We start from the raw sequence: 20,804 nt of genomic DNA on the forward strand, positions 1-20,804 counted from the left end.
CTGGGATCTCCGCTTTGCTCCCATATTCCAAAGGCATACGGATTAGTAGTTCTATCGGTCGCATGAGTGTATTTGGGTAGCTCGGGCTCATTGAGTTGGAAGGAGCTGCTTCTGTGCTGTATGCTTACATAAACAAAAATCATTTTCTTGCATTTCTTGCTTTTCTAACATCACCTTTGCTGCACTGGAATTACAGGCTAGTTCCAAACGGATCAATGCAGAAAACAGCTAGACTCGGCAGGTACTAAAGATTATTTAAAAAGTATTACTGAAATTCCGTGTAGTCAACGTACCACCAAGATTCCAGATTTTGGAGATAGATCTATTAAAAGTGTATTCAACATCACCTACCACCAGAAGAAATGTCCACAAAAGCTCTATTCTTTGCCTGGCTATTGCCGTAGTATGCTCAGCTTTAAAATATGTGGACTCTAAGTTGATGTGTTTAATTGCTTTTAAGAGGTACAGCACCACTTGAGGTCCTTCTGGCTTAATGAGCCCACATTGCCAATTACAATTAACCTCCTGCCCCGTACGTCTTTGGAAAGTGCGAGCAAACTGGAGCACCCAGAAGAAACCGACAGTCACGGGGAAAATGTACAGAGCCAAGTCACCCCTTTTGATACAATGTGCATCCTTGGACATTGCGCTCCGAGCTGTCAGCTTTTCAGCCATGATTCAGCGACGCCCACAACATCATACATTCCAATCTGTAACTGTGCTACAAGTTTATCTTATTCTGTATGCTTCACACATTCAAACGTAACACCTAGTCCTGGCACCTAAGTTACAGGGAGAGGTTGAACAAGTTAGGTCTTTATTCTTTGGAGCGTAGAAGGTTGAGGTGGGACCTGATAGAGGTATTTAAAATAATGAGGGGGACAGATAGAGTTGACATGGATAGGCTTTTTCCATTGAGAGTAGGGGAGATTCAAACAAGAGGACATGAGTTGAGAGTTAGAGGGCAAAAGTTTAAGGGTTACACGAGGGGGAATTTCTTTACTCAGAGAGTGGTAGCTGTGTGGAATGAGTTTCCAGTAGAAGTGGTAGAGGCAGGTTCGGTAATGTCATTTAAAGTAAAATTGGATAGGTATATGGACAGGAAAGGAATGGAGGGTTATGGGCTGAGTGCAGGTCAAGTCAGTGGGACTAGGTGAGAGTAAGCATTCGGCACGTACTAGAAGGGCCGAGATGGCCTGTTTCCGTGCTGTAATTGTTATATGGTTATATGTATTAATCCTTTCTCGATTTTGTCTGCCTCTTACATTTCAACTCATTCCGTTGACTGCAATTTTGTCCAATCATCGCCCTCCTTGCTTGCAGTCTCACGACACACTGCCTCTGCTTGGCACACCTAATCCTCAGCACTATCACTCCTGATTCCAACCTCCTGCCAAATTAGTTTAAACTACCCCCCCCCACCAAACAACTTTAGCAATAGGAGTATACTTAAGTCACTGAGTATACTTAAGGCAGAGGGTGGTAGACTCTTGATTGGTCAGGGCATGAAGGGACATGTGGAGGAGCAGGTGATCGGGGCTAAGAGGGAAAAATGGATCAGCCATGATGGAATGGTGGAGCCACTTCGATGGGCCGAACAGCCTAATTCTGCTCCTATGTCTTACGGCCTTCATACATGGAAGAGCTTGCTTCCTTGCTGTATGACTCCATTAACACACATAAAGTACCTTTTTTTTCTCTTGCCAGGAATCAAGCCTTCTCAGATTTTGGATCTATGCAATTTGGACAGAAATGGCCAGAGACAGAGAGGGCAAAATACAACATTAAATCCCTCTTGGACCATCAGGTTGATTTGCATCAGACAGGAGAATGTATTACTACATCAGACAGTATTATGCAACGAGTTACACTGCAACAGGCTGCGGAATAATCAAGGACATATCCTCTGGGACAGTGGATAATGGAAGCTGTACTGTTTCTTCAGATTTATAACAAAGACAGACACTAGTTTGACCCTATTGAACATGCAAAATTTCAGAAATACCTGCCAGGCTCCTGTAGGAATTTACAGAGATTTAATGCATTTTACATCCTGGTTTTTGCTATTATTTTTTAGTCTTATTTACTGAGATACAGTGCAGCGTAGGCCCTCCAAGCTATGTCCCTGAATTACCCCCAACCTAGTCACAGGACAACTTACAGTGACCAATTAATCTACTAACGGCTAGGTCTTTGGAATGTGAAAGGAAACCGGAGGACACGGGCAGAATGTACAATCTCCTTACAGTGAGAGGCAGGAATTGAAGCCAAGTTGCTGGTGCTGCAAAGCGTCGTGCTAACCACTACGCTACTAACGCCCCTAATTAACATATGCATTATTCTCCGGTTAATGCCCTGCATCAAAACAATGCAGGAATTTAGTCTAGCCTCGAAAACAGGAGAGAATAATCAAGATGAGCTTACAACAGTATTTAAAAGAATTTCGTCTCTATCTCTGTGCTATTAGGGCAGTAACACTGGCAGGATTATGGAGGGTGATTGTATATAATATAACCCTGGCAACTCAAAGGTTTCAAATCTCTTTGGAGAACTTGCTTTACCTCAAAATGAGTTACATCATTAAAGGCAATACACAGACATGAGATACTGGCTGGTGGTATCCTCAATGCTGTTATATGGCCAGGCTAATTAATAATCACAAACTTAATTTATGATAGTTTTACTGCATGCACCAAGCAATTACTTACTTGTTCAAGTGGGTAATGACATATTTGAAGACCTCATAATTCTCTTTTGGAAACTTCTTTAACACATCCTTAAGTGCATTCAGCCGGAGTTCTTTATCAGGGTTTTCTGAGGGAAGAGAAACCAAGTCATTTAATGCAATGAGTGGCTCAGCATACTGAATCACTAATGGCTTATGTTGGAATGGTGGTATCTGGATTCATGCCCAATAGTGCAATGGGGATCCAAACCCTGAGAAAATGTCGAACAGAAGGCAGTTTATTTCCCATACCTGGGAGCTGCTAGGAGGATTGCATAATTTAATAGCCTATTAATAAGAAAATCAACTGACGCAGCTCTAATAAGTCATCAATATTACACAGAATTGTTATATACTCTCGGCACAGAACAGTTTATTCTCTTCCAATAGAGGGTGCCTGACCTGTTGAGTTCCTCCAACATTTTGTGTGTGTTAACACAAAGTACACTGCAGATGCTGTGGTCAAATAAACACGTACAAACAAGCTGGAGGAACTCAGCAGGTCAGACAGCATCCGTGGAAAGGAGCAGTCAACGTTTCAGGCCCAGACCCAGGACCCTGGGTCCTGACAAAGGGTCTTGGCCTGAAACGCCGACTGCTCCTTTCCATGGATTTTGTGTGTGTTGTTTTGGATTTCTGGTATCTGCAGATTTTCTTGCGTTTATACTGTTATATAGCACTGAAACAGGCCATTTGGCCCAACTTGACTGTACTGACTGAGGTTGCCAATTACAGCAAGTTGAATATGCTTCTCCCATAACAGCAACTTCTACCAACATGGAGGACAAGGGTGGCAGGCAGAAGCTAACTTGACCTACCCCCAGGTCGTGCTCTAAACCATCCTGACTCGTAGCTGTATCATGAGTTCTTTTCTTTTCACATTATCATGATGTGCCATAATGTACGATGTGGGCGATCATTGTCTTTGACCGAATTTTCCTCCTGAAGTGGTTTGCTGTTGCCTTCTTCTAGACAGTGTCTTTACAAGATGAGTGACCCAACTCCCCCAAGCCATTATCAATACCCTTCAGTGATTGCCTTCCTGGGATTACTGGTCATATAACCAGAATTTGGGATATGCACCAGCTGTTCATATGACCATCCATCACCTGCTTCCATGGTTTCACGTGACCCTGATTGGGGGCTAATCAGGTGCTACTCCCTTGCCCCAGGACAACCTGCAGGCTAGTGGAGAAGAGCGCCTTACACCTACTTCGGTAGAGACATATCCCTCGCCACCTGCTCTTTACTGTTACTGGGTCTAAAGTCATAAATCTCCCCATCCAATAATACTGCAACTGTTTCTTCACCAGATGCACCAGCTCAAAAAGACAGCTTACCTTGGGGGGTAAAATTCAAGATGACCGGCATCTCAACACAGCAAGTTAATAAAAAGAGATGGAATAGTGCTCTTTGCTCTAGAGCATGTATTTGAGAATTCATTAAAGTAATTACTCAGGCACGAGGAACAACGAAGAGAAGTGTTAGCGTGGTCACCACGTTTCTAGGTTCTAACTTGTAACTTGCGGGCTGTCAGATGTGTAAAACACATATTGCTGGCTGACCTTTCAGAATCAGATTTATTATCACTGACGTGGTCGTAAAATTTATTATATAACTATATATAAAATAAATTAGTCTAAAACAAAAAAAGGGAGCAAATTAGTGTTCGTGGATTGCTCAGAGATCTGATGGCAGAGGGGAAGCTGCTACTGAAATGTTGAGTTTACATCTTTGGGTTCCTTTGATAGTAGAATATGACAGTAGTAACAAGGAGGGGAATACCCCAGGTGGCGAGAGCCCTTAGTGATAGAGGCCATGTCTCTGAGATGTTGCCTTTTGAAGATGTCCTTAATGGTGGACACCTCACAGATTGTAGATGATGACCCCTCATCAAAAACACAAAGTTAAGATAAGCAACAGCTCATTTTTAATTTAATACACCACATTCAATAGGTAGTCTTCCCTACATTGAAAATACTAAACAATTATATTCCTCATGACTCAACAGTCAATTCAATAGCTTCAGAACACCAGCCCATTATCTTGCAATGCAATTGTTCAGCTCTGGTTATACATCAACCTGTAACATTAACAATCTCTTTCTACAGACCACAATCAGGTTTAATATCACTAGCATATGTCATGAAATTTGTTAACATTGCATTACATGATAAATGTAGAAAAAACTGAATTATAAACATGTTAAATAGTTGTTAAAATAGGTAATGAAGAATAACAGAATAAGTAGTGCAGAGTAAGTATAATGGGAAAAAAAGTAGTGAGGTAGTGCTCACGGATTCAATGTACATTTAGAAATCGGATGGCAGCAAGAAAGACGCTGTTCCTGAATCGCTGAGCGTGTGCCTTCAGGCTCCTGTGACTCCTTCCTGACATTAACAATGAGTAAAGGGCATGTCCTAGGTGGCCAGGGGTACTTAATGATGGATGCCATCTTCCTGAGATATCACTCCTTGAAGATGTCTTGATACTATGGAAGCTAGTGCCCAAAATGGAGCTGACTAATTTTACAACTCTCTGCAATTTATTTCGATCCTGTGTAGTAGCACCACTGCTCCCTGGCCCCATACCAGGTGGTGTTGCAGCCAGTTAGAAGACTCTCCACAGTACATCTGTAGAAGTCAGTGTTTTAGGTGACATACCAAATCTCCTCAAACTCCTAACGAAATATAGCCGCATCAAATATGTTGCGACCAGGTTCGGTCCCCAGAGATACTGACACCAAGGAACTTGAAATTGCTCACTCCCTCCACTACTGATCCTTCTATGAGGATTGGTTTATGCTCCTTGCCTTTCTGCTTTGCTAAGTAGACTATTCAGGTTCTTCTTTTTTAAATATTGATCAAGGAGGCCGCTTATTCCACCTTGAAGCATTAAGTGGAGAGATCAGTGAAGAGGAACGGAGAATGGAAGTGAAAGGAGGAGGATAAGAAACCCTTTACTCATCACATAGTTTAGTTGTAATAAAAGTGTCAAAGATGATACAGCCACAACCGGCTCTGTGAATGAGCTGTGAGAAAGGAAAACAAAATCTTTCACAATAAGCCTCAGGCTACAGAAGAAATTTATTTAACTGGTGTCCAGTGAGGTGAGGGCAAGTCTAGGCTCCAGGAGAAAATAATTCTATGGCCAAAAATTAAAGGGAGGTGGAGGGAAAAGTAATTCTGTGTCATCCAAATAATTTATTACCCTTCGCTCATTAAAAGCAGGTTAACTGGTTATTCAAGATGTTTGCTATTTGTGTAACATCAGACAAAAAAAATAACACATTTATGCAGCAACAAGTTATTACAAAGTTATTTCCCATCCTCTGCATATTTTTCGGTGCAATTAATCTGAGAACTACACTCAATGCTCACTTTATTAGTAACAGGAGTGGAATTCAGAATGGTCTTCCACTGCTGCAACCCATTCAAGGTTTGAAGTGTTGTGCATTCAGAGATGCTCTTCTTCACACCACTGTTGTAACATGTGGTTATTTGAATTACTGTCACCTTCTTGTCAGCTTGAACCAGTCTGGCCATTCTCCTCTGACCACTCTGATTATCAAGGTGTTTTCATTTATAGAACTGCTGCTCACTGGATGTTTTTTTTTGAGTGTTTTTGCACCATTCTCTGTAAACTCTACAGCAGGAGTTACCAATCATCTTTATCCATAGACGCCCTTACCAATAACCGAGGGGTCCATAAGACGTAGGAGCAAAATTAGGCTATTTGGCCCAATGAGTCTGCTTTGCCATTCAATCTCGGCTGATGCTCTTCTCCCCCTCCTCAGCCCCGCTCTCCAGCCTTCGCTCTGTAACCTTCCTGTGGACCCTTGCTCTGGAGATTTCTATGCACGTAAATCCCAGGTTCTGTGATACCCACACCACCCCTGCCTGGCACCAACAATCATTTCCCAGACCAAGGATCACATTTCTTCCCCATTCTGATGTTTGGTCTGAACAACCGAACCTCTCGACCACACCGGCAAGCTTTCACAGACTGAGTTACCGACAGGTGATTGGCCAATTAGATCATTGCATTAAAGAGGCGTACAGGTGTAAAGCGTATTCTGAGTGTATTCACAGCAAACCCTTAATTGTGCAGTAACGTGCCGTGTTTGGTTGGTGACTGCCATTCAAAAAGAAAAACCCTTGACCTTCTCTAAAGAATGTCGTGGGCCTGGTACTTACTGCTGACGTCCACCAGTTCAACCTGGGCATTATACGGAACCAGTGGCTCTGGCAGCTCCGAGAAGAAGCTTTTCATTGCTCCAGCTATGGTATTCACTGCAAAATCCTTTTCCTGCAGAACAATATTGTGATCTATGAATAGAAAAAGAAAATACTTCAGCTGGGGGAACCATTAAGCAGTAGAACTCCTTTGACCTAGTACCCACACAACTTTGGTAGTGACAGGAGCAGATTCTCCAGGCTATTAAATGTTACTTATATTAGTAACCCAACAAATGCAATTCAACTTTTTGATAATTTACACAGTAGTTTGTTCATTATGTGCCGTGTCGCATGACGTGGGCAATCATGGTCTTTCCATGACTGTGACTGTTCTTCGCAAATTTTTCTGCAGAAGTGGTTTGCCATTGCTCTCTTCTGGGCAGTGTCTTTACAAGACAGGTGATCCCCAGATATTATCAATACACTTCAGAGATTGTCTGCCTGGTGTCAGTGGTCACATAACCAGGACTTGTGATCTGCACAGGCTGCTCATACGATCGTCCACCACCTGCTCCCATGGCTTCACGTGACCCTGATTCGGGGGGGGGGAAGAGGCTAAGCAGCTGCTACACTTTGCCCAAGGATGATTTGTAGGTTAGCGGAGGGAAGAAACAACTTGCACCTCCTCTGGTAGAGAAGTACCTCCACCCTGCCACCCCAATACAGTCATAGAATAATATATTTTCCAGTGTAAAAGGGAGAGGAAAGCCAGGCTTAGCAAGTTTAAAGCTGTCAATGCAAACTGAAATACTATATACAAAGTCTCCAAAACACAGATTCGGCTGCAGACCCACCCGCTCCTGGTCAAAAGAAGCCACACCTGTGCTGTTATACCTGACAGTGACTCCGGCCACACACCCAGCCCAGATTCTGTACCTCCAGCTCCATACCAGACTTGGACTTCAAACTGTCGAGTTAACAAGGTGTAAAACCATATTGACTTCTGAATACTCAGAAATAAGGCTATCATAGCTTTCCTCTAAAAGACCAAATTATGACATTTTCTCTAAATTAAATTGGGCTTTTCAAATAGCTTATATTTTAGTGCATCTTGATAACAACTAAAGATAAATGGAGTCTTATGCTGGAAACTGGTGTTGGCTGATTTAACTGTCAATAGGGACAGAAATTGGGTAGAAAAAATTCATGTGAATTTTGTTGTTTGAACTTCTGGTAAAGATTTATGCTTACATATTTTTATAGATGCATACTGCAGGGAAACAGGTCTCAGCTCCATCAAGTCTGAGCTAACCCTGTTTATTCCAATCCTATACTAACTCCATTTTATTCTTTATCTGGGGCTAAATTTAATTTAACTCCATTAAATTCCTGTCTACTCTCAACAGATTCTAACACTTGCTTTGACATGCGTGATAAATGAGAGTGGCCGACTAATCTACTTTAGGGGGACTCATGTTCTTAGCCTAACCCTACAGCACAGCACGGGTGGCATGGTAGTGTAGTGGTTAGCATGATGCTTTGGAGTACTGGGTTCAATTCCTTCCACTGTCCAAAAGGAGTTTGTATACCCTCCCCGTGACCGTGAGAGTTTCCTCCAATTGTTCTGGCTTCCGCCCACAGTCCAAAGACATACTGGTTGGCAGGTTAATTGGTCACTGCAAATTAGGGTTTAATTGGGGAATTGTTGGGCAACATGACTAGAAGGGTTGGAAGGGCCAATTTTGTGCTGCATCTCAATAAATAAATATTTGTAGCGATGTACTACATACAGAGCTAGAGACGACACACTGTTTCGAGACTAGTTTATTCAAACTTCATGGCGCTGGCATTTTATCCCTAGCGCCCGCCCTCTCCGGGAGGAAATGACGTCAGAGGTGCATTACCACAGTCTCTCCCCGTGCGCTGGCTAATTGTGAGCCGGTTTGCTTGCGCAGAAAGTGGGTCGCCACATAACCCCCCCCCCTAAAAGAACCGGTGATACACCCCCCAATGTCCACAGTCTGGATCAGCCTTTGTTTGGGAGGTCTGCCTCTACGCCGCAGTGCCAGAACCTCGACCAGCTGCACCAAGTCCACATAGGCTGGTTTGAGTCGGTCCACCGTGAGAACCTCTTCTTTCCCCCCAATGTCCAGAATGTACGTGGACCTGTTGTTGTTGATCACCTTGAACGGCCATTGTAGCAGTGCCCGGTGCCTGCCCCTTTGTACAAACACAAACTTACAGTTCTGCAGGTCTTTGGGTACATGGGTCGGGGTCCGTCCGTGCTGTGAAGTCGGTACGGGGGCCAGGTTGCCGAGCCTTTTGTGTAGCCTGTCCAGGACTGCTGCGGGTTCTTCCTCTTGCCCCCTTGGGGCTGGTATGAACTCTCCCGGGGCGGCCAGGGGTGCGCTGTACACCAACTCGGCCGACGTGGCGAGCAGATCCTCTTTGGGCGCTGTGCGAATTCCAAGCAGGACCCAGGGAAGCTCGTCCACCCAGTTAGGTCCTCTCAGGCGGGCCATGAGAGCCGACATCAAGTGTTGGTGGAAACGCTCCACTAGTCCATTCGACTGTGGGTGGTAGGCAGTAGTGTGGTGTAGCTGCATTCCCAACAGGCTAGCCACAGCCGACCATAGGCTGGAGGTGAACTGGGAACCTCTGTCGGAGGTAATGTGAGCCAGTACCCTGAAACATGCTTCCCAGGTTGCAATCAGTGCTCAGACGCAGGAATCGGCAGATGTGTCACTGAGCGGGACCGCCTCTGGCCACCTTGTGAACCGGTCTACCGTAGTTAGGAGGTACTGCGCTCCTCGGGACACTGGTAGGGGGCCCATGATATCCACACGAATGTGGTCGAACCTCTGGTGGGAGGGTTCGAACTGCTGCGGTGGGGCTTTAGTGTGCCGCTGCACCTTGGCTGTTTGGCACTGCGCGCAAGTTCTGGCCCATTCACTGACCTGCTTGCGAAGTCCGTGCCACGCGAACTTGCTGGAGACCAGCCGGACAGTTGTCCTGATAGATGGGTGCGCCAAACCGTGTATGGAGTTGAAAACTCGCCGTCTCCAGGCTGCTGGGACGAAGGGGCAAGGTTGGCCATGTCGCACAGGAGGGTCCTCTCACCTGGGCCTACAAGAAAGTCCTGCAGCTGCAAACCCGAGACTGCAGTCCTGTAGCTGGGCATCTCGTCGTCTGCCTGCTGTGCCTCCGCCAGTGCTGCATAGTCCACCCCGAGGGACAGGGCCTGGACAGCTGGTCTGGAGAGTGCGTCTGCCACGACGTTGTCCTTTCCCGAGACATGCTGGATGCCCGTCATGTACTCGGAGATGTTGGACAGATGTCGCTGCTGGCGAGCCGACCAGGGATCGGACACCTTCGTGAACGCGAAGGTCAATGGTTTGTGGCCCGTGAACGCGGTAAACAGCCTGCCTTCTAAGAAGTACCTGAAATGGCAGATTGCCAGATACAGTGCCAACAGCTCCTGGTCGAAAGCACTGTACCTGAGTTTGGGTGGTCGTAGGTGCTTGCTGAAGAATGCCAGGGGTTGCCAGCGCCCCTCGATGAGCTGCTCCAGCACCCCACCGACTGCTGTGTCGGATGCATCCACCCTGAGGGCAGTCGGAACCTCCGTTCAGGGGTGCACCAGCATCGCGGCATCTGCCAAGGCTTCCTTGGCTTTAACGAAAGCTGCCACAGCCTCCTCATCCCAAGTAATGTCCTTGCCTTTACCCAACATCAGGGTGTACAAAGGGCACATGAAACGGGCTGCTGAGGGGAGGAAACGGTGGTTCACCATACCAACGAACTCCTGTAGGCCTTTGACCGTGTTGGGCCGGGCAAAGTGGCAGATCGCGACTACCTTAGTGGGCAGAGGTGTTGCCCTGTCTCTGGTAATCCTGTGGCCCAGGAAGTCGATGGTATCGAGATTGTGAGGCCGAAATCAACTGGCCGGGTTGATTGTGAGGCTGAAATCACTCAGGCGGGAGTAGAGCTGGCGGAGGTGGGACAGATGCTCCTGGCTACTACTGCTGGCTCTAAGGATGTCGTCCAAATAGATGAACGCAAAGTTCAGGTCGCGTCCCACCGCCTCCATTAGCTGCTGAAATGTCTGTGTGGCATTCTTCAGGCCAAATGGCATTCGGAGGAACTTGAACAGGCTGAACAGTGTGATGAGTGCTGTTTTGGGGATGTCTTCAGGGTGCACCGGGATTTGACGGTATCCCCGGACGAGGTCTACTTTGGAAAAGATTCTTGCCCCGTGCAGGTTTGCTGCAAAGTCCTGTATGTGTGGCACAGGGTAGCGGTCTGGAGTTGTAGCCACGTTCAGTCTGCGGTAGTCGCCGCATGGTCTCCAACTCCCGGCTGCTTTGGGCACCATGTGCAGGGGGGAGGCCCATCGGCTGTCGCACCTCCGTACAATTCCCAATTCCTCCATCCTCTTGAATTCCTCCTTCGCCAGGCGGAGCTTTTCCGGGGCGAGACTGTGCGTGGGCGTGGAGGGGTGGTCCTTGGGTCAGGATGTGGTGCTGTACCCAGTGTCTGGGCATGGCTGCCGTGAACTGCAGTGCCAGAATCGATGGAAGGTCCACCAGGATTCTGGTGAATTCGTTGTCTGACAGCGTGATGGAGTCCAAGTGTGGCACTGGCAACTTGGCTTCACCCAGGGAGAACGTCTGGGAAGTCTCGGCATGTACCAGTCTTTTCCCTTGCAAGTCGACCAGCAGGCTGTGAGCTTGCAAGAAGTCCGCCCCCAGGAGTGGTTGGGCCACCGCGGCCAGTGTGAAGTCCCACGTGAACCGGCTGGCGCCAAACTTCAGCTACACTGTGCGGGTGCCGTAGGTCCGTATCGTGCTGCCGTTTGCGGCCCTTAGGGTAGGTCCTGGCTTCCTGTTGTAGGTGTCATACCCCGTCGGGGGCAAGATGCTGATTTCTGCTCTGGTGTCGACCAAGAAACGGCATCCCGACTGTTTGTCCCAGACGTATAAGAGGCTGTCCTGGCGGCCAGGCGCCATAGCTATTAGCAGCAGCTGGCCCTGGCCCTTGCAAGGTGGGCGACAACGGTGGGCTTCTGTGCCCCATCGCTGGTGGTAGAAACACCACTGTCCTCCTCACTCCTGCCTCTGTGTTGTGTGCGCCCTTGCCTGGCCTGGTCTAGTTTGCTGTTGGGCGCGTGGCCTGGTAATCTGACCGACAGATACCACGCTCTCCCTCTTGGCATTCCACAGCATGTCTGCCCGGGCCGCCACCTTCCGGGGGGTTGGGGGGGGGGGTCGTTGAAATCTGCGTCGGCCAGCAGCAGATGCACGTCCTCGGTCAGTCGCTCTAGGAATGCTTACTCGAACATGAGGCAGGGCTTGTGTCCGTCGGCTAGGGTCAGCATCTCGTTCATCAATGCTGACGGCAGTCTGTCTCCCAAACCGTCCAGGTGAAGCAGGTGGGCACCCCGCTCACGCCTTGAGAGGCCAAAGGTCCCAATGAGCAGCGCTTTGAATGCTTCATATTTGCCTTCTTCTGGGGGCGACTGTATGAAATCCTCAACCTGGGTGGCCATCTCCTGGTCAAGGGCGCTCACCACGTAGTAGTGAGGATATCGTAGTAGTAGAGGATATCTGCCGAATCTGGAACTGGGCTTCTGCTTGGCTAAACCACAAGCGTGGTCACAGCGTCCAGAAAGTCGGCAGTTTTAGCGAAACTGCGTGAACAGTCAGTCATCTTTGGTCCAAATCCCGTTTGGACCGTCGGGATCACCAATGTAGCGATGTACTACATACAAAGCTAGAGACGACTCGCAGTCAGTAAGCCATTTTGAGACTAGTTTATTCAAATTTCGCGGCGCTGGCATTTAATCCCTAGCGCCTGCCCTCTCCGGGCGGAAATGACGTCAGAGGTGCTTTACCAAAGTCTCTCCCCGCGCGCTGGGTATTTGTGAGCCGGTTTGCCTGCGCAGAAAGTGGGTCGCCACATATTGCTTATTTAGTACTATTACTTTGGTTTTCTCTTTTTTGTGTGTTAACACAGTTTGTTACCTTTTGGTTGTTAGTCTTTGCTGTGTGTGGTTTCTCAATGACTTTGTTGTATTTGTTTGTAATTATTGGGAATGCCCACAAGAAAATGAATTTCAGGTCAGTACATGGTGACATATATGAACTTTGACAATAAATTTGTATTGAACTTTACATTGTGATTTTTTTTTAAAAAAGCATTGGGTAGATCTTACTTAATTCCAGAACAGGAGGGCCGGAGTGTCTTATGCCCCTCAACAATGTATAAAATGCTCTTATGAAGAGAACCAGACCTGAGAAGTTGACTTTCTCCTTCCACAGTTGCTGCACAAACCGTGGAGTGTTTGCAGCATTTTCTGTTGGTATTTCCTATATCTTGCACTTGCGGTTTATTTTTGGATTTTTATTGAGGGAGCTTACATCCTGTTACAGATTCCTATGAACAGTACTGAAAGAGTTACAACGCTCCATTACCCCGCCACGTTAATGCCAAACTCAGGAGAATTTCTCGTTGCCAGAAAGTGGGCCACACCTGCTTTTTAACACGTCTATAACAACAATCAGATCACAAGGATCATGTTTCTGGAGAGGAAATGCAAAATGTACAAACCCACATGCCATGTAGTTATTAGCTACCTAGGCAGCCAGATAATATTACATGATTCACCAATGCCCACTTCAACACCCCTGACTTACCTTGATCAAACTGCCGCTGGAGACTTTCCATCTCTGATTTGTTCCCACTGACACGGTAAAGTCCCTCGGTACCCAGACCTTTAAATGAGAAGTTAAAAATTCATTCTCTCCACTTACCAAATTTATTGGAGATTGAATAATCTCCAAATGAAAACATAGCAATAATAACCAATAAAACTATGCAGACTGTCATAGTTGCTTCAAAGATACAAATAATGCTTAATAGTCAGAAAGTTTGTGAATAGGTAACAGGCAGACTGGAAACAGATTTGATAGCACTAAAGTACTTGACCTGTATAGGCCAGGTATACTTAAGGCAGTGGTTGATAAGTTCTTGATTAATTAAGGTGTCAAGGGTTACAGGCAGAAGGCAGGAGAATAGGTTTGATAAGGATAATAAATCAGCCATGATGGAATGGCAGAACAGCCTCGATGGGCCACTGGACTAATTCTGCTCCTTATGTCTCATGGTTAAGTACTGCAGGTCCATTTCATGATAATTAAACTTGAATTTGATTTGATGAATCAAAGTATCAGGAGATAGGATGTTATACTGAAGATGTACAAGACGCACGTGAGGCCTAATTTGCAGTACTGTGTGTAGTTTTGGTCACTTACCTACAAGAAAGATGAAGGTTGAAAGAATGCAGAGAATGGGATGTTGCTGGGTCCGGAGGACCTGAGTTACAGGGAAAGGTTGAATAGGCTAGGACTTAATTCCTTAGAACGCAGAAAATTGAGGGGAGATTTGATAGAGATATACAAAATTATGAGGGGTATAGATAGGGTAAATGCAAGCAGGCCTTTTTCCACTGATATCAGGTGGGACTACAACTAGAGGTTGTGGGTTAAGGATGAAAGCTGAAAAGTTTAAGGGGAACATGAGGAGAAACCTCCCCCATTCCTGATGAAGGGTCTTAGCCCGAAACATTGGCTACTCTTTTCTCACGGATGCTGCCTGACCTGATGAGTTCTTCCAGTGTTGTGTACGTATTCTTTGATCCACAGCATCTGCAGTTGTATTTTTGTGTTATGAGGAGAAACTTATTCACTCGGAGGGTCGTGAGAGTGTGGCTCGAGCTGCCAGTGCAAGTGATGCTTGCAAGCTTGATTTAAATGTTTAGAAGTAGTTTGGGTAAGTACATGGCTGGTAGGGGTATGGTCCTGGTGCATGTTGATGGAAGCAGACAGTTTAAATGGTTCAGCACAGACTAGATGGGCTCAAGGGCCTCTTTCTGTGCTGTACTTCCCTATCACTTCATGACTCTACTCTACTCTGATGGGTGAATAGATCCACCTGAAGTACTACGCCTCCTTTCCTTTTACAGCCAGTGGTGGGGCCGTGAAAAATAAACCTTTCTGCAGCAAGGAACCGTGTGGAAGCATTCAAGATTGTTCAATGTCATTTTCACGATGCAAGTGTAAAGGAGACCAAAATAATTTTTACTCTGGATCTGGGGCAGTACTAAGAAAAAAAACACAATAAGATAAACAACACAATAATAATTTAATTCCAAAAAATAACAAACAAATTTACACTCCTGATGAAGGGTCTCAGCCCAAAATGTCAACTGTTTATTCATTTCCATAGATGCTGCCTGACCTGCCGAGTTCCTCCAGCATTTTGCGTCTCTTTCTCAATTTACACACCATTCAGTTTACACTGGTGCACAGATTAGTCAGTGATATTTATATTAATGAGAACTCTAATAAGGAATCTACTCTTAGAATTACATATTTCCCACTTAGCAGTTAATTTTAATAGTTACAATATTAATTTAATACAGTACAAATTCATGAATCTACTGAGTCCTTTTCTATTGAAAAACAGCAGCACCGCTTGAAAACAGACAGCAACTCTTGTGTCCAAAGATACGTACGACACCTGCAAGAAAGAGTTAAAGTAACATTCCCCTTCACCTGTGGTATCAGCAGACCTGTTAATTCACATCTTGCCCAGTTGAGACAGAGTTCAATTCTGAACTGAATTCACTCTCCAAAACAAACCCCATGATATCAGGTTGACTCGATGCTGGGAGAGCCTACGGCAAAGTGCCCATAGATTCCTTTTCTCGTCTCCTTTAAGCAATGACCTGCGAAAGGCAATCCATTGCCCTTCCATCAGGATGTCTCCACAACCAATGATCTCACTTTCGGGACTCTCATCTTACTATTTATTGCTATTTATTTATATTTGAACTTGCACAGTTTGTCATCTTCTGTGCTCTAGTTGATCTTTCATTGATCCTATTATAGTTACTATTTTATAGATTTGCTGCGTACAGGTAGTCTCCGAGTTACGGACAACTCGTATCTACAAACTGAGGATGGAGAACGCAGTCCGCCATTTTAAGTCATTGCCTTGACACTGCAGCGGGCCTGGTTTACTTTGTATTTGGCTTAAATTTTTCTTAGTAAGATTCACGCTGACCCCCTCCCCTCCGTTCTGGTTGACTGGTGGCGCAGTGAGTTCAGCGCCGAGCTCAAGACGGAGTTTCGATCCAGTGACAGACCATTCCTGTGCCGGATTGATGTCAACCTAGTGACTCCCATACCATCTGTGCCGGGTTGATGTCGAGCTTGCAACTCGACCTCGTAAAAAAAGACACTGCCACCTCCAGTTTAAATTCCCATGCGGAATAATGTGGAGGATCAAATATCCAAACCCAGCACCGCCCCCACTTGTCCCATTTAGCCTGTCTCAGTGCGGTGGTCCTTAGGACCCAGCGGACCTCAGGAGCCGGTGGAGGTCGGGACCCGCCGCCTGCAGTGTTTCTGTTCCATTAACGGGAAGCGATCTCGATTGAAAATAAAGTGGAAATAATAAAGCATTTGGAAAGAGATGAAACGCCATCGGTCATTGAAAAAGCATTAGGCTACAGTCGGTTAACGATCGGAACAATTTTAAACGATAACGGATGAAGTGAGAACAATGGAGCATGTGAAAGGCCCTGCCCCAATGAAAGCTACAGTTATTACTAAGCAATGCAGTGGTTTAATTATTGGAATACATACATTTCTTTAGTGTTTTATATGTTTAGAAAGGTAAAATATATACTATATACTAAGACAAATGTTTGACGACCTGATGCTATATAATACCAGATGTATTTGTTCTGACTTACGTACAAATCTGACTTAAAGACGGACTCAAGAATGGAACTCGTACGTAACCTGGGGACTGCCTGCATGCCCACGGGAAAGTAAATCTCAGGGTTCTATATGGTGACATATATGTACTTTGAAAATAAAATTTACTTTTCTCTCTCAAGGAAGCCTTTGTCTTAACTTTAATGTTCCACAAAGATTGCTTGCAATCAAGGTCAATGAAAGTTGGTCCAGTATTGAATTGTTAATTGTAATTTGCAAATTAAATCAGTTCTCTTGAAGCCCAAAGAGAACCAAGTTAATGAGGAATAGGCAACAGTGGATTCTGGCCCCATTGCCTGCCTTCAGAATGAATAAGAATATAAAAGTAGAATGTAATAAACAGGATCCATACTGATAGCTTTTCTGCTGCTTCAGTGGTCCCCCAGGTTTTGAGCACAGGCTCGAAATCTTTTCTTCAGTCTTTCCAAATTAGCGCTCAGAGAGAGAGGGTGCCTTTCTCAGAGACTGGAATCAGGCATGCAAATGGCATCAACTGCCCAACAGAGAAAACTCAAACACCAGAAAACATGCAGATGCTGGAAATCCAGAGCAACTCACACAAAATGCTGGAGGAACTCAGCAGGTCAAGCAACATCTTTTCCATAGATTGCAGAAGATTGCAACCAAGCCTCAATAAGTTGTGTTGACCTGGGAAAGGAAACTAATCATTTCCTTATCCTTGCAGAAAATTTGGAGGACTTTCCAAAGACATTGCTCAAGGCATTTATTCACAATCCTGCTGGAAATATTGACACAAGAGATTCTGCAGATGCTGGATATCCAGAGCATCAGACACAAAACGCTGGAGGAACTGAGCAGGTTAGGCTGCATCCATGGAGGGGAATAAACAGTCAAAGAGTGTCGGCCTGAAATGTTAACTGTTTATTCCTCTCCATAGATTCTGAGTTCCACCAGCACTTCGTCTGCTGCAGATAGATCAGAATCAGAAATATAAGCACCATATTGTCTCTCCTGCCCAAGCCTAAGAGTGCTTCAATGTCAAACTAGAAAAGGTCCTGGGTTCAATACAAACACAAAGTACGTATGAAGCTAACCTTGCCAGTTATTATTATATAAACTTCACCATGAGCTCCAGCAAAATGCATAACATCTCGGCTGTCAATTCAAGTGAGGAGAGTCAGAGAGCATTACCACACAGAAACAGGCCCTTTGGCCCATCTAATCCATGCTAGACTGCTGTTTAGCTTAGCCCCATTGATCCATACCTAGACCATAGCCCTCCATACCCCTCCTATCCATGTACTTATCCAAACTTCTCTTAAATTGAAACCGCAGCCATCACGTACATGGACAGCTTGTTCCACACTCAATCCAGCTCCCTCTGTTTCCCTTAAATATTTCTTTCACCCTCAACCGATGAGGTTTAGTTCTAGTCTGACCCAACCCCAGTGCAAAAAGCCTGCTTGCATTTACACTCTCTATACCCCTCAATTTTGTATAGCTCTCAAATCTCCCCCGATTCTCCTTTGCTCTAGGGAAAAAGCAAATTAACCTTTCCCTATATCTCAGGCCCTCAAGTCCTGGCAACAGATTCCCTTGACCACTTATCCCTCCTCACTAATCTCCCTCCTGGTACTTATCCCTGCAAAGTGCTACATTTGCCCATTCACCTCCTCCCTCAGCTCCATTTAGGGCCTCAAACAGCCCTTACCAGCAAGGCAACACTTCGCTTGCAAATCTGCTGGGGTTGTCTATTGTGTCTGGTGCTCCCGATGCAGCCTTCTCTATGTCGGTGAGCTCTGTTGTAAATTGGGGTACCGCTTCAGCGAACATCTCTGCTCCATCGGCCAAAAGCGGAACTTCCCTGCGGCCAAACATTTTAATTCTGATTCCCACTCTCATTCTGACATGCTGGTAGACGGCTGCCTCATTCAACAAGATGAGGCCACCCTCAGGGTGGAGGAGCAACATCTTGTATTCCATCTGGGTAGCCTCCAACCTGATGGTACGAATATAGATTTTTCCTTCCTGTAAAAATATTTTCCTTCCCCTCCCCTCTTCTATTCTCCAGTCTGGCCTCTCACCTACCCTGGGTCCCCTCCCCCAATGGTCCATTCTCCACTCCTATCTGATTCTTTTCTCTCTAACCTTTGACCTTTTCCATCCACCTGGCTTCACCTGTCACCTTTCAGCTCTCTTCCTCCCCTCTGGTGTCTTCCCCCCTTCCAGTGCCAAAGAAAGGTGTCAGCTCTGAAATATCAACTGTTTATTCTTTTCCATAGATGCTGTCTGACTGCCGAGTTCCTCCAGCATCGTGCATCACCACTCTGTGACCTTCTCAATAAACTTCTGGGAGCTCGTACTTTTAACAAAATCTCTTTCAAAGGCAAGAATTAAAACTGCGCTGGTCTCAAGGGTCATTTAAACCGTGCTTCAGAGTAATATTCAAACAAAATAGGAACTGGTTCACTTTTTTCTTTAGTTAATCTACTTAAAGAATATCGGGAGAAGCAAATTAGGAAACAGGAAGTACAAAATATTAAACAAAGATCCTGAGGACATGATGTTCTAAATTAAGAAGTGAAACTTGTTTATCACTATTTGATTGTTGTTCAAACTGAATAATACACAATGCAAAACATGGGCTGGCCCATTACAGCAGGCAGAAGAAAGCCAAGGTATCTATGTGCGGAAAACTCATCCTGGATGTTCCCTGGTTTAAAAATTAAACTGAACAACTTTCTAGCCGGCCTGTGGTGTAGTGGCATCTGCATTGGACTTCAAGGCGAGTGGCCCCAGGTTCAAATCCTGCCAGCTCCTAGCACGCTTTCCATCCAGACTGAGGAGCTAGCAACCTGGCCTTGTTAAATAAACGGTTGAAAATGTTAAAGGAATGGCAAAGCTCCTACTGATTGCGCCTGGAACGGAACAACTTTTGAAGTAAATAATTTTTTTTGTCCCTCTCCCCACCTTGAAGCTCATCAGATAGCAACCTTGCCGTTTCTTTAGCATTTGTCTGTTTTTTTACGAGACCAAGTTGTTAACTCGACGCTCAACCCAGCACAGATGGAATATGTGCAAGGAGCCAGCCGGATTTGAATCCAGGATAACTCGCCTTGAAGTTCATGAGGACTGGCTCATGGACCTCTAGTTCCCTCCTCCTGAAATTAGTTCCTTGGTCTTGCTGACATTGAGAGAGAGGTGTTGTTGTGGCACCACTCAGCCAGATTTTTAATCTCCCTCCTACATACTGATTAGTTGCCAACTTTGATTTGGCCAATGACAGTGGTGTCATCAGCAAAGTTAAAAATGGCACTGGAGCAGAGCTTAGCCTGTCAGTCATAAGGATAAAAGACCAGAGCAGGGAGCCAATCACACAGCCTTGTGGTACATCTGTGCTAATGGAGATTGTGGAGGAGATGTGTTTCTCAAGATAAAAAACAAATGCAGAATCCAACAACCAGACTAGTACATCAAGGAAATGGCTTTATATCAAGAATGTCACAAACACAAGAATGCTCAAACCATGAAGACTGTGTCAGCGCCCAAAACACAACCCAAACCAGCTTTTCTTTCGAATGATGTAAGTGAACAATCTCTTCAGGCTGATTTCCTTTCATGCAGCTGCCAAGTTATGCAGTTCCCCCACAGCGACTGAGAGGTAAACATTCTCGGTGGGATAGCATCACATGACATGAGGAAAGAGAGACATTGCTTCACCATTCCTGAACTATGTTTCCCAGGATCTTCCACGGCATCAAGATCTGCTCAGAGTGGATTAGAAACATACCTGACAGTACAACAGATTTGCTTTCTGGTTAGATTACAACAGAACCAAAAATGTTTCTGACCCACATCTCCCATTTTGCATAAATGAAAACATACTTTTGACTTGGCTACGGGCCATAACAGGAAGAGAGAGAAGCAAGCTTAACCGCAAATTGGCTGGCTAGATTTTACATAAAGCAAGAGTTTAGTATTGTATAAACTCCAAACATTTTAAATCATAGAACAAATGTCTGTACCAACAGCAACAATTGGGAGTTGTGATTCAACATGGACCGTATGGAGTCTATAAAATGAAGAATTGTACTG

General features: G+C 45.4%; 1 protein-coding gene across 4 annotated transcripts in view; it reads right to left on the minus strand.

The window, feature by feature from the left end:
* Positions 1-20,804, minus strand: part of LOC132381494 (rho GTPase-activating protein 35-like) — a 207,648-nt gene that overhangs the window by 10,433 nt on the left and 176,411 nt on the right. For all 4 annotated transcript variants that reach the window (XM_059950936.1, XM_059950938.1, XM_059950935.1 and 1 more), the window contains 3 exons: positions 13,599-13,676; positions 6,922-7,053; positions 2,709-2,814 (listed from right to left, as the gene is read on the minus strand). In XM_059950936.1, coding sequence (XP_059806919.1) covers positions 2,709-2,814; positions 6,922-7,053; positions 13,599-13,676 — 316 coding nt within the window. The remainder of the gene's footprint in view (positions 1-2,708; positions 2,815-6,921; positions 7,054-13,598; positions 13,677-20,804) is intronic.

Source organism: Hypanus sabinus, chromosome 26 (assembly GCF_030144855.1).
Source record: "Hypanus sabinus isolate sHypSab1 chromosome 26, sHypSab1.hap1, whole genome shotgun sequence".
Classification (NCBI taxonomy): Eukaryota; Metazoa; Chordata; class Chondrichthyes; order Myliobatiformes; family Dasyatidae; genus Hypanus; species Hypanus sabinus.